Source organism: Ooceraea biroi, chromosome 10, assembly GCF_003672135.1.
Source record: "Ooceraea biroi isolate clonal line C1 chromosome 10, Obir_v5.4, whole genome shotgun sequence".
Taxonomy (NCBI): domain Eukaryota; kingdom Metazoa; phylum Arthropoda; class Insecta; order Hymenoptera; family Formicidae; genus Ooceraea; species Ooceraea biroi.
Window position 1 is genome coordinate 1,446,395 of NC_039515.1, and position 14,140 is coordinate 1,460,534.

A 14,140-nucleotide genomic window follows, 5' to 3' on the forward strand; every position below is an offset into this window, starting at 1 on the left:
ATTTTCCCGCGTTCAGTGACGGTGGGTCGAAGGGGTCCCGCGCATCGCGCACACTTCAATTTGATCTTAATTTTTCGCGGCTGTTCAAATTGAAGTGTGCGCGATGCGCGGGACCCCTTTCGACCCACCGTCACTGAACGCGGGAAAATTCTACAAAAGGATAGAATAACTACAACCCTTCGTAGCGCCGAAACTACGCCACCCTCGACATTTTGCAAGAGAACATTCGTCTCAGAATCACCTTAGGAATCTACCATTAACCGGTGATACGGTAGGTCTGGGACACCCTGTATATACAGATTATATTATAGTACAGAAATTCTCATCGAACTTCGATATGATACTTATTCGAGATCTAATTGCTGAATTTTCTTTCCTAATGTAAATGAGATTTCATTGTAACAGCGTGTAATTTAAAATATCGTAGCTTAAATGTGGAGATTATTAAATATATAATGTGACATTCAAGTAATACAGTTTTTACAAACAGATAAAGCTCTTTAAAAAATCTACTGCTTAGTGTCGCAATAACTTTGGCCACTGTAAATTATCTGTGTATTTATATCTACAAGTGTAACACCGCTGAATTGCTATTTACAAAATTATAATAATGATTAAGTAAATCTCAACTATATAATAAACGTTGAAATTTCCACGTTTGTATTATCATGATTAACGGTTGTTCCTGAGTGAAACAATCGCACGTCGAAGAAACCACACACACCAAAAGTCGCTTTCAGTATCACCTTAGTGTTCACGACACAGTACATACGCTTAGCGTTAGATAGATGTAGGAAGAAAGAAATGCGAAACATCGTGTAAATCAACTTTATTTCACGTGTAACACAAATTTTGTGTACTGCTTCTATTATTATATAATAATAGAACTAGTCAGTTTTAGCTGCCACTGCGCAAAAAGGAACAATTTATGCAACTACTCGCATAAGTATGATGGATACAATACGTATGATTACTACAAAGTTCTCTCTATATAATATATATATCTATATATATATATATATATATCTTATAAATTACTTCGTTCAAATGAGCACATCAAAATCGTTATTCTATTCTCATTCTTACTCGCTAGATTTCCCTCGTATTGTCTATATTTACAAAATACAGATGTATATAATTGTCATTAAGGCAATTTGAGTTTCAAAGCAGGTACAATAGATGGATGCAAAACATCGTTCCTTTAATCCGGTAATTGAGTAAAAGTAATATAATTTGTAGACATGCATGCATGTGAGCAGAGAGAGAGATAGAGAGAAATAAAGCTTACGATAATTTATTTAGTAATAGTATCCAGTGGTTCACGGAATGAGTATGAGGCTCGTGTGCAATCCGATGCTATTGTCGAGCTTCGTTTTGAAACTCGCGTAACCTGCAGCACGTTTCACCTATATCGCAATACAATTCGCTCTTAAATGATATATATGTGTATATATATATATGTGTGTGTGTATATATATATATGTATAAATGCTTAGGCTCTGAAATCAATAAGTACATCGTCGCTGTAACTTATCTGACTCTTGACTCTTGTGCTGGCTGTGAAGTAAAAAAAATATTACACTCCTTACGTGTAAGCATATATCCCGGAAGATACATGTAATGATAGAACTATTCTTCTGCTATAAAGAGACTCTCTCTCAGGGAGTGGGAATTTTACATATTTCTCTGCCGTTTCTCGTTTCGTACCTAACTGTCTTCGTATTAATTGCAAATATAAAATCGCACAGGTACAACATCTTTCAATACATGCTTCAAAGACTAAATTGCGTAGATTATTGTTTCATCGATTTCCCTAAGTTTTACTAGACACTTGGATCATTGCATGCAAATTGCCATAGGCACTTTATGTCATAATAAAATTCGTTTAATTTCTTATTTTTATGTTGTACATAATTTCTATTTGAGAGACATTTAGTTTAACCGTACTTTTTTTCCCAAGAAAACGCACGCAATTTGCGTTTAAATTTTGTAATGTGCGTTTACGTAATATTATTTGTATAGCCAGATGCGTTTTCACAGCTGCTATTTATTTATAGCTGCCTTTCTATTTCGTTCAAAAACAAAAAAGAAAAACTGCGTACGTAAGCAGGAAAATATATGAATCTAAAAAGTCGTCATTTGCTTTTAATTTTAACGTACAAAACTTATTTCTAGGACATAATCTAGGACCTACACAGTTCGAAGCTACACTGATGACTTATTAAGTGACATACATATGAAATATAATATATATGTATATGAAAGGAACTGTAGATATGAAAATATGAGATGCCATGAGAGAAATAAATACGTGATTCTTCATCCGGAGCACGAATGCTCGCTGTACGTAAGATGATTCTGAGTGATGATGTAACCGCTACATCTCTGCGACTACATTAACATAAATAAAAATTTTCCAAGCGATATTATATATGATATATGTGTAGATTCATTGGACGAAAATTATATAGAGATCTAGATCCACGACGTGGTGGTGTATATATGAAAGAATTCCATATATAATTCAAATAAACTTGAGCAAAATTGATCTGGCTTGCTTTTTTCTTACCGCACAATTTATATATATATATATACATATATATGACCGATTAAACATTCATCATGAATGCTTCGAAATTCCAATTCATCTGCTAATGCTTCTTGAATAATATTACATATTTTTTTTAGTGGATGCATGCGTAAATAATTGTGTATATATATATATATATGAGAATAGATAAATATACAATATTCAACATAAATTTCCAAGAATGATGGATGTTACTTACAATAATTCTATCCTATAAACCGTTCATAAATCAGATATAAAAATTACATTACGAACTAATCTACTACATGATCTATACTTGGCTCTCTACTTTCATGGCTCCACTCATTGGTTGGGACGCGATTGTAACTTCACTAACTTCATCCGTTTCCGATTGACTCGATGTATCAGAAGCATCGTCTAGCTCCTTCCTCTATTTTGGAATAAAACGTTTGCGTGTTTTTAATTTTTAATTTCATATTTTCTATTTCAGATTTCTTATTTTGTGCGTACGGTATATTCATTTGTATGTACAGTCAGTACATGTTAACGCGAATCTGTTTACTTAGACTTTATTGTGATTCATTTTCACGCTCTATTATTATAAAAATAGATTGCTCTGTGTACTTACTTTTTGCGAATGTTGTATATTACGAAGGACTCTTTGAACATCCGGGTTACTCTCTAAAGTGGAGGTCTGACTGGACGGAGGATGCGAATATTCAGAAGTATTTTCCTCATCAGACGCTAGTGGCCCTTGTATTCTTCCAATCGTTGGTTTGGATCTTCGTAATCTGCAGCCGGGACCAATCGGCCTCCTTGCGATACTGTACAATTCGACAGAATATATGAGTTTACGTACGGAACTTATATCAAGCAAATAGATCATATCTCCAATTCTAAACGCAATGTTTCAGAGGAGAGCACAATAATAGAAAATATTTAAAATACTTGTAGGGAATTCTGCGTTTATTATTTTTACGATAACATATAAATATACCTTCTTCGTCTCAAAGAATAGTTGTAAGTGTAACTTGGATCCTCTCCTTCTTCATCTGACCAACTTTCTTCGTAAGCATCTTCGCGGTCATCGATATTGTCTGAAGCAATTCGTTTAATATCGGATTGTTCCACGTAATGTCCAGATAATTTGCCAGAGTCGTCTTTGTTTCTACTGCAAAAGAGAAAGAAGAAATAAAATAATTTATAAAATTATATTTTGATTAAGAAACAAGGATAACGTATGTTGCCTATAATTATACCTATGGGATATTATAACATCATTGCCATTTCCATTATCAATCGAGGCGAGACGATTAGCATTGATAATCTCGCTAACTTTCCTGCCGAGTGTCTCGAGATTGTCGTCATCGCTGCAATCCTTCAACCCTTCGTTTCCGTTGACGTTATTCTCGTTCAAGGGTTCAGGACTGGAGCAGGAACTAGTTTGCATTGGATAGTGCGTCTCCGGCAAAATCGGATTCCCGTTTAAGTACAGGTCCGTCACTTGTTTACTGAACGAGTGTCTGCTGACAGCACTCAAAGAGGATCTCTCCGTCAGTGAAGAAGCATTCGCCATTGGACTGTGATCTGTTTCACCGATGCCCATAATGTCCGTTTGCGTCTGATTATCAACGAATCTCGCAGGTACTTCTATACTCTGTAATTAAAAATTATGCTCCATGTTTAATTCAGATTATCATGTAATGTTTATTGTTGCAAATTATTAAGTAGTTAACGCACAGTAATGCTTCTCGTGCAAGAAAATAAGGAAGAAATGTTCAATTCTCTTTCTATTCCTTCCTTTTTTTCTGATGCTTCCTGCTTATTATTTATAGGCGTAAATTACGACTGGAATCGCGTGCACTTACTTTTCTCTCGCGATGAGGACTCGACCTAGGACTGGAACTCAGACCACAACCGAGCCGACTCTGCGATGCCTATATTTACGTTGCTTGAAACTACTATTGCTCGGTGCCAGAACGGTTTCCGGTTGATTGGACTCGTTCAGCTGCGTGTACATAGTTGCCTTGACCGGGCTCTGCGGCGAATCTGCGGGTGATGGCGGAGTGGTGGGCGTTGACGAAGTGGAGAATTGTACCGCACCACCGTTCCGCCTGCGATACAGCCTCTCCTGGGCCTTCAGTAAGGGACGGACGAGATGCTTCTTGCATTGTTTGTATCCCGATTGCTGTTCTCTCCTGCAAACCGGACATTTACTTCTAAATGCGCGCGCTCGTCTGTGTTCTCATATTATCTGCTCCACAAATGCAGAGCGGACAATAGAACTGTGTTGTCTGCTTTTAAATAAATGCATGATATAATACATCTCTAGTATGAAGTATGAGGGAGGTTCGAACCCTGGCTGGGGTGACATTTTTCGCGACGAATCTTAACTTATTCATATAGATCCTAATTTAGTGTGGTCGCTTTCTAGCAATAAGAAAAACAGCTGTGTTGTAAGTCTGACAAATCCCGTTAGCAGTTATTTAAGTTGGAAAGTTTTACAACTCACGCAGAAAAAGATTATCTGAACATCAAGATTAGTGCCAGGTTTTGATCGACTAAAAATGAGCAATTTTTCTTCGACATCTCTAGTATCTCTAGTTCTGTATATTCATATAAGTAACATAACGAAAGGATTATACGTATAGTACATTCTCCTAACTTTTGCTACAAATGGAGTGTCTCTTACTTTATCACATCTCGTTCACGTAATTCCAATTGCAGCAGGACAGCATTCAGTTCCAGATATAGGTTGTTAGTGCGTTCAAGCTTGCGCTCGTAATGTTCCCTGATATCCTGGGCGTGCCGCAATTCATCTTCCCTCCGTCGGATCAGATCGGCCTCGAAACGCGAATTCGTTTTAGTGAATCGTTGCATGTGTTGCATGTGCTCCTGTATTTCCTTCTTCCAAGATTGCTGTAACGAGAACATTTTGTCATTTTATTTTGTATTTTTTATTGTACAGCGAATATAAGGAGGAAGCAAGTCTTTTAAAAAATTTTATTACGCTCGATAATCAAGAGAACAACATTGAAGAAATATTTATCACTTGATTAACGTACCTGTGCCTTGAAGTAATCGTCGAGATCCGTAGAAAGTACGTCAACAGCTGCAATCGCCAGATGCATCTCGATGAGCTTGAAGGATGGTCTGTTACGCGGTTTGGCCGCCCAACATTGCTTGATCAATAGTCCATAACCCTCGGGCAATTGGCAGGTATCGGTAGACGAAGAGAATTGCTGCCCACCCCCCACATAACGGCTGAAGAGTCCACGTCCTTGTAAGGTATCTCTCCGCTGAGCAATTCCCACAGTACGACGCCGTACGACCATATGTCCACCTTTTCCGAGCACGGCTCGTTCCTGATAACTTCCGGAGCCATCCACGCTACCGTGCCGACGAAAGTCATTTTCGTGCTAATCTCATTCCACTGCCTACTCGTGCCAAAGTCGCTGATCTTCACTATTTCCCCTTGCCCTATCAGTACGCTACAAGCACACGCGAGTAATTCCTCTTCAATTATTCAACATTCAACGAACAATCATCGCCGATTTCTCCTTGTCCAAGTATAATATCATTGCAAGGTTTCAAGATATTACCAAATTCAAAATATTGTCCTTATTAAAGAAAAATCTTTGACTTGAAATTTGTTAAAGAGGATAGATTTTAAGTATTGAGTCTAAGGGAGGAGTCAAAACTTTTCCATTTTCCATTATGAATTTTCTATCGTTCACTTACTTTGGGCTTTTCAGATCTCTGTGTATGATCTTGTGGGCATGAAGGTACGCCATTCCCGCAGCAAGTTGTTTTGACCATGACACCAATCTAAGAGGAGGAACCGGTTCCCCAGCTCTCAGGAGGTCGTACAATGGTCCAAATGGACAATACTCCATTATTATGCAGTAGCATTGATCTTGTGTACAAACTCCCCTATGAATATTAAACAACAAGCGTCTCGTATAATGTAACACGTACTCTATTGTGAGAGAGATAACAAGTCTTACCTGAATTGTACAATGTTTGGATGATTAAGTTTTCGTAAATGTCGTATATCAGTCTCTTTCGGTTCCTTTACTTTCTTCACGGCTACAATTTCCTTATTTAACTTTCCGCTGAATACTGCACCCTGAGCCCCAGCTCCGAGCCATTGTAACTCGGTGATTGCTTCGAAAGGTATCTCCCATTCATCCACTAAATGCGATTTCTCGTTATTCATAGTCACATCCAATATAGCTTGCAGATACTTCAAGACCATTTTAGATAATCAGATGAATAAAAAATCACGTGCGCGTGAGGGAGACTTACGCGATTTACTTGAGTGAGCCTTGATTTTTTCGTTAATAGCAGCCTTCGATAACATGGTCCAAACAGGACGCATGCACCCTAATATACCCTCCACCCAACTCGATCGTTGGGAATCGATGCTTTCCGATCCGGGAGCGCATTTTGTCCCAGTGTCGTTGGAATTACTTGCAGGGTTATGGTGATTGCTGTTGGATAATTGCAATTCTGTGATCAGTTGTTCAGGACTACCTGCGATTTCGTTTAACTGAGCTAACTCTTCTTGGATGCACAACATGCTGGAAAAAATTCATGCATTAGGTAATATTAGTTTACAGTTTATGCTATTTCAGTATATTTATCATGATAATGTATATTTATCTATTCAATATATATTTATTTGAATATCTGAAATCAAGTACAAATATTGAAAGCGAAATCATTTTTAAATCAATCATAATAAAACTTGTGTGAATGTATAAAGCTTGATTTCGAGCAAATAACTCGAATCATTCCTTTATGTATAATTATAAGAACTTAGATAAAAATTTATCTAAAAAAGCAAAATATAAGATAGTTAAATAAAAAGAATAATTTTTTATAGGGACACGATGTACAATAAATTTTTCAGTTTATAATTTCTTTTACAAATTTGTAATTGTACATGTATAACATTCCCATATATTTCTGTAAATAATATACATGATTTGCGCGTGTGATTTGAAATGAAAAGAGAGGCTGGAATTCTCGTGCGTGCGTGAAAGAAATACGAAAGAAATTGCATAAACAAATCGGAATTTCATGTTTGAACTGGCTATCAGCTGTTGATTTTATTGATAACCGATACAGCGCACGTCTCTTCGCGGAGGATACCGAATACGCGGGGACTTATCTACATTTACGTAAGGGATAGCCAACTCTATGATCACCAGACTGAGAAAGTAGAATTTAAATCGTCGTGTCGTAAAAAATATCAAAAGAGTGCGGATAGATCGTTCATATTTTCATGCCAGTGTTATCACATTGCGTGCTCAATCGATGACAGTATCATTTGCTATATTAATCGTGAATTGTTACTCGTACTTTCCAGTGGTCGCTGCTCTCTTTGTTACTTCAGGCAGAAACTTGTAGAAGTAATAAAAGTGCTTTTAACTAAAGAGATACGACTGCCCGATTGTCGCAATTTCACAATCGTCTTCGAGACGGTCTTTCCTGGCGGCACACGAGAAGTCATGTGCGCAGCGCTAATGTACGCGCAAAAACCAACGCGCCGCGTAGCGAATCAAATAAGTGCATAGTACGTGCGTGCACGTTTACCGCGGCCTTCGTATCAGCTGTCTGCTGGCGTCACTCAATGGGAGGGCCGTGCTCGTTGCCGTAAACAATACGCCTGAACAGCGGATTGATCGATTCCACTTCCATCACATATAAATTTCTAGTATACACGAATAAAGTTACGACACGGTGACAATGTGAGTGTTATTCTATCGCTATTGCTATTTCAAAGTAGCACAAACGTCATTATTACGTTATTATTTTTGTCGTTACTCTTGTTCTCACTCTTTAATTCCGCATTGTGTATTATTACTGTTAAGTTCATTAATACGACATTCGATTGCTGTTCCACGGCTAACGCCAGCGAATGATTGAGCACGCCGCACAACATCATCGGCGTGAAACCTGTCCTTTGTTCTCTGATACCTTCGAATAAATTCTTGATTGCACGCAATCTGAGAGCACATTTACCGATACCGACACCAATGACGAACGCGAGCAAGTACTTTCCAAAGAGTTATCCGTCTAAAAATATCATTCCTGTCGACACGCAAGTTCGTTCTCTTGAATCTACGCGGTCTATGCGGAAAGAGTAACGCGCCGAGCTTGGGATCCCGCGTCTCAACCGTGATAACAGCCAGCAGATCAGGTGCATCATAGACAGGAGATTCGTGCTAAGGGCACTCGACGGCATGCGATGCCAGCCAGTCAGCCCGAAATCTCGCGTAGACCCTGTCGAAAGACATCTGTCGAGGCACGAGGCACAGCGTATCGGAGTCGCCGTTGTTGACGAGCGAGCGGAGCGAATCGCGTCCGTTATCGGGCACGCGTTCCGGGCGCGTTCCACCGTGGACTCGTGACTTTCGCGCGCGTGTCGCATCGGAGATCCGCTCACCTCTTGGTCGTAGCGCCGGGTATATCGCTGGACACGACCGCGACAGCGTCGGCGGTGGGATCGACGGCGGCGGTCTCATCGTTCTGCGCCGCTGACTTCTTCTGGAAGAACCGTGTGAGGACCATCGCGTCGGCGTCGTCGCGCGTAGCATATGGGTATAACGAGAGTAATGTGTCTCGCAGAGACTCGATCCGACGAGACGAGTGTCGTCACGTAGCACCGTCACGAGCGAACGGTGCCTGTGGAGACGAGGAGACACACGCGCACCAGAGCTATTCCGCTTACTGCCACTTACTCGCGTGTGAAGACCGATGGAGAGGGTCAAGAGCGCTACTGCCTTTATCTGTTCCTTATCTGTCTCCCTCTCTCCTTCGTCTGTTTTCCCTCTTCCTGTCTCTCTCTTTCTCCCTCCGTCTCTGTCTCCGATATCGCCGTCTAAATACCGTGGCGCATCGAAAGCGTCCGTTCGCGCGCGACGCGATGGTCCTCGCGCGATGCGCAAACATAGATAACGCGACGCGCGCCGTTTCGAATCTACGAAAGCAGTGTTACACGAGGTGTAATCGCGATTAATCCGGCACCGATACGCATCGGCACACGATATTTGTTGCTAAAACATTAAAACGCAACGCAGCAAATGTCCTAGGTGATATGATAATGTGTTGTCACAATTATGAACTTGCGCAAACAGCTGATGAAGCATGGTGCAACATCAGTGAACTTGCACTTCAAGAATTGACGTCTGAAATTAATCTGAGAGCCTCTCGAGAATTAACAATTAAATGAGAAAATTACCTGTTAGTAAATATGTGAGCCTCCGGCTGAGGTGAGGATAGAATCACTTCGTTCACGTCTGTGTTGTGGACGATTGAGAACGGACTCGTTTCCTTCATATCAAGCTTCATATTCATCATGTCGTATCTCAGAACGTCGACATCAGTCGTTTGCAGGATAATTTCAGGAGAGTTTGCAAGGGATCCAGAGGTGTGCATTCTCACGCATTCAAACAAGCAAAAGCTCCTGAAAAAAAATATTTGGTTGATTTTTAATCTCCGAAGGGAGGCTTATCTGTCATGAACAAAACATTGTCTCGATAACAGGTCAGTGCGATTGTTATCTCTTTCTCGATTACTATAAAATATCGCATGCTTCAGTAGAAATCCAGAAAGAAGAAGTTGAGATAGATAAGAAAACAGTTTTCAAATATTTTCTAGTATAATACGGTGACTTCTTAGAACAAATGAAATTCCGATGAATATAGATTGTTATCTAAATTGCTTCCTGGTAATATGTTGTCTTGAACACTTCTTCATTTGTATTCCCTTCAAAATAGTAAATTTGAAGATAATGATCGACGTAAGTGGCTTGGAAAAAGAGAAACTGCTTTTCGAGCATTAATGATTCTTTTTCCGCAAACATGTTACGGTAATTTATAACTTATCATACTAACGAAAACGAAGTAACTCGATTTTATATTCTGGTATGCTAAGAATCTATCATCGTGGAGCATCCACTTACATCCGCGCGTGATTATCTGTTACCATCAGAATGGGGCGAAAATAAAAAGAAATGAATAAGAAACCACTTTTATAATAGCTATCTGTAGGAGAGAAAGAGAGAGAGGAGAGACAGCCAGGTTCAATGGAATGCCGATCTAGTAAGAGGCATGGTATTTGCCCGTCCGTATACCTGAGTACTCCTTTTCTTTTATTTTGCATACCCGGATTCTTTGGAGAGTTCGAGTCTTCATCCGACCCTATTATTATTTAAGTATTTATTCCGGCGATGAAGATTATTATCTCCAAAGTTACTAAAAACTACGCGAAGTCAACATACGAGCGAAAGATGAATGCTAATAATAATAATGCAATATATAGAGGGTGAGCCGTGTCCCATTCCATGCACATCCCTTACACGAAGGGCTACAGAAACCAGGAGGAACCCGTCTACAATGAGTCACACGTAGGTGTGCCCTCGATTAATTCTGCGCACCTGGCTTGAAGTTTTGCCTTCATTTTCAAGTTCCTCCAAGTTATTCTTAAGGCCTTTCTGCGACGGTCTACCTCTATCACGTTTTCATCTTCGCAAATTCGGAAATTCATTTTCTAGAAAAAGCAAAATTAGAGAAGCTTCAGTTTCTCTCTCTTTTTACTTGTTACGCAATCAATATTGTCGAAAATTCTTCTGTAACATCTCGACTACGAATTATACAATACTATCTTGATTATTTTTATTTTTCTCTCGCGCGATAATAGTTTCGAAACTAATATTACGTTAACAGGTGATTTTCCTGAAAATGCTTGGAAAATACTGCTACGAGGAAGTGTGCATTCATCGCGTGTAAGGATTGATCTGTGCATACAAGAGCGCAGTAGGCCTCGCTCTCTAGTCCCTCAGGGAGAAAAGTGACGAGGGTCGAGTTAATGAAAACCCGTTTCTGTCATTAAATAAATGTAGCATCACGAGCTTGCACGCTGCCGACTGATATCGCTTTTGTGCATTTTTCTCGTAAATCATTCATCGATTTGTAGCTGCTATTTCATCAGCCAAGCGAGTGAACAATTGCCTTAATCTCTGAAGGAGAAGAGAATATCAAATGGGACAAGCTAAAGACATAGTAAGTGAAAAGGCATTCATAATCACGCTCGCAGATTGTATCTTCGTGTTTGCCTCACATATATCGATCGCGCCAAGTTACCACGAATGAATGAAGCCGCCCCTCGCTAGCTCGTAAATAAACACAAGAATCGTGAGACCAAATCTTTAAAGGATAGCACGCGTACGCTTCTGCTGCACATCCTAGCATTGAAATCACCACCTGATAATGGCCAGTGATCGCAATGCTGTTTGCGGTGCCCAGTGGCTCATAACGAGTGGATGATTATTTCCTATTTCTGGACATACTTACTCTTTAAGCTTGATTAAAAGCACATTTCTATTTCTATTATTTTGAACGCATTCTTACATGATAGGAGCGTGCATGCTTCACGATAATTATTTCATAATCTCTAATTTAATCGCTAACAGTTCGCCGATTGAATTTACTTGAAAGTGCTTCTCTTCAAACATGGATTGTTAAATTGCTGTTCGATATATTTAAGATAAATTAGCAAATTAATTTGATTTAATTAATATTTATATATATTTAATACAATATTTAATTTCTTGGTTTTTGTTTGTTACAATGAAATTGGAAATTTTGTGTCGAAAAATACAAATCAATGTTATGCACGTAAGAAGTTCTTTGTGAGATTTTATAATTTACATTGATTACACTTTTTTATTCTAATTTTGGCTAACAGATTGAAAGATTAGAACGTACTATACGGACACATAATGTCTGAAGAATTTTACCGTTGCACGGTTGCTCTTATTTTTAATCTTAAATCGCTGAAACGTATTATCGCCGCAATGGTGAAAGGGTTAATCAATGTATTAGATCCGACTCGGATTACGTAAAGAAACAAGATATATATATATATAAACGTTAGGAAATACCATGAAAATTATATACAAAAGCATAGAAAAATAATTTTCCTGGACAATTAATTATTGTGACATGACAAAGTTATCGTTATTGTCTTCATGATGCAAGAACCCATTTTCGTAGTATCTTCCGCGTGAAACGTTTCGAAAGACTGAGAAAACCGACGTCAAAAATTCTATGATCGATGAATTGAATCATTTCAAAAGTGGCGAACGCGAAAGAGTGCAGCCAGAAAATAGAGCGGTCTCCTGCGAATCAAAGGCGAGCAATCGCGACGGCGAGGCGAGCTTTCACTTTCCTCGAGCTCGACTTGCACAAGCGAGCGAGTACTTGCCGTTCGTCCGTCCGTGCGTCGCCGTCGTCTCCGTCGCAGGCCGACAAAGTGGCATTCGGCGGAGCGTGAAATCCTCCTCCCTGCGGGGGATGGGGTGAGCGCGCGGGCGCTCGTTCCTCCCACGAAACAGAGGAACCGAGAAGGATGGATGCGAGAGACGCGCGCGCGCTTTATCGATCAGAGCTAGCGGCGCGCTACCCTCTCGTTCGGCGTTCTCACCTCTATTCGAACGCTGCTCTCCGCAGTGACGATGAGATCAATCGAGGACTTCCTGGTGCAATCACGTCACCTGCGTTTCAGAGATCGAGAGCTCGCTGAGCGTCGGTCATCCTTGCGCTACATCCGTCGTCCTAGCTGTCCGCAGCCGTCCAAGGAGGTGCTCTTGCTCGCTGCGCGGGACGTCGTTGTTACAGGCACGAACCGAGAAGGCACGTAATACATGTTACACCCGTCCTGAGTTGAACGCTCGTTCGTTCGTTCATCAGTTTACTGGCTGGTTGCTTTGTTTGTTTATTTGTTTGTTCGTTCGTTCGTTGGCGCGCGCGTTATTCGCTTCAACTCGATCACTTGCGCAGTGAATAGCCCCGCGACAGCGACTCGACGCGCTACGCGTTCGATGGGCACTGGACAAAATGGCGCGCGCTATTGTCCCGCGACTCTGACGCCAGAGCGCGCAGACAGTCAGTCGACTGCGCGTGCGCGACGCGTCAGTAACAGGCCGTCAGTAACCAGGAGCAACCGAACGCGCTTGCTGCTAACGTCACGTTGCGACGAAACGAGGCGCGGAGAAGGGATCAGGAACGAACAGGTTCCTGCCGATCGAAGCCACGCCTCTTCCGTATTCAATTTTTGTTGAAAGAAAGACGCAGCTACGGGAATCCTCCCCGTGGTGATTTAGTCCGGAAGATGTTCTTTCAGAATTTCTCATTTTAATAATGCTAAGTACCACTTTGTGCTTTGTGCCACAAAGTGGTGCTTACTTAGCACTTTCCTGATGATTAATTCTCGGTACGATTGCTCCAATTTGTATCTCTATAAAGGATAAAATTATGTTATTACTTAAAAACTGTAAGAGAATTAAATATATAATAATGATAAATGTAAAAGAAATTAAAATTTTTTCTCTTATTTTTAGGACATTACGATAAAAAAAACTAAGAAAATTTTGTTATATTGCATAAGTAATTCATGTACTGATTCTATCACAACAAAACGATAGCTGGATATTTGGATAGTCGAGGTTGAGTCCTGACATCATTCGCCGAAATTCTCCATCCCTCGTTCAGTCTTTGGAACGCTTCCGAGTTGGCGTGG

General features: G+C 40.2%; 1 protein-coding gene across 1 annotated transcript; it reads right to left on the reverse strand.

The window, feature by feature from the left end:
- Positions 1–814: 814 nt before the first annotated feature.
- LOC105274700 (mitogen-activated protein kinase kinase kinase 13) lies at positions 815–13,868 on the reverse strand. The gene is given in 14 exon segments (XM_011331023.3): positions 815–2,981; positions 3,180–3,375; positions 3,549–3,722; positions 3,811–4,208; positions 4,420–4,472; positions 4,475–4,749; positions 5,244–5,470; positions 5,617–5,756; positions 5,759–6,042; positions 6,293–6,484; positions 6,559–6,745; positions 6,860–7,134; positions 9,801–10,025; positions 13,046–13,868. Coding segments are annotated over 13 exon segments (2,718 nt in total). The 5' UTR covers positions 9,998–10,025; positions 13,046–13,868; the 3' UTR covers positions 815–2,861.
- Positions 13,869–14,140: the final 272 nt, after the last annotated feature.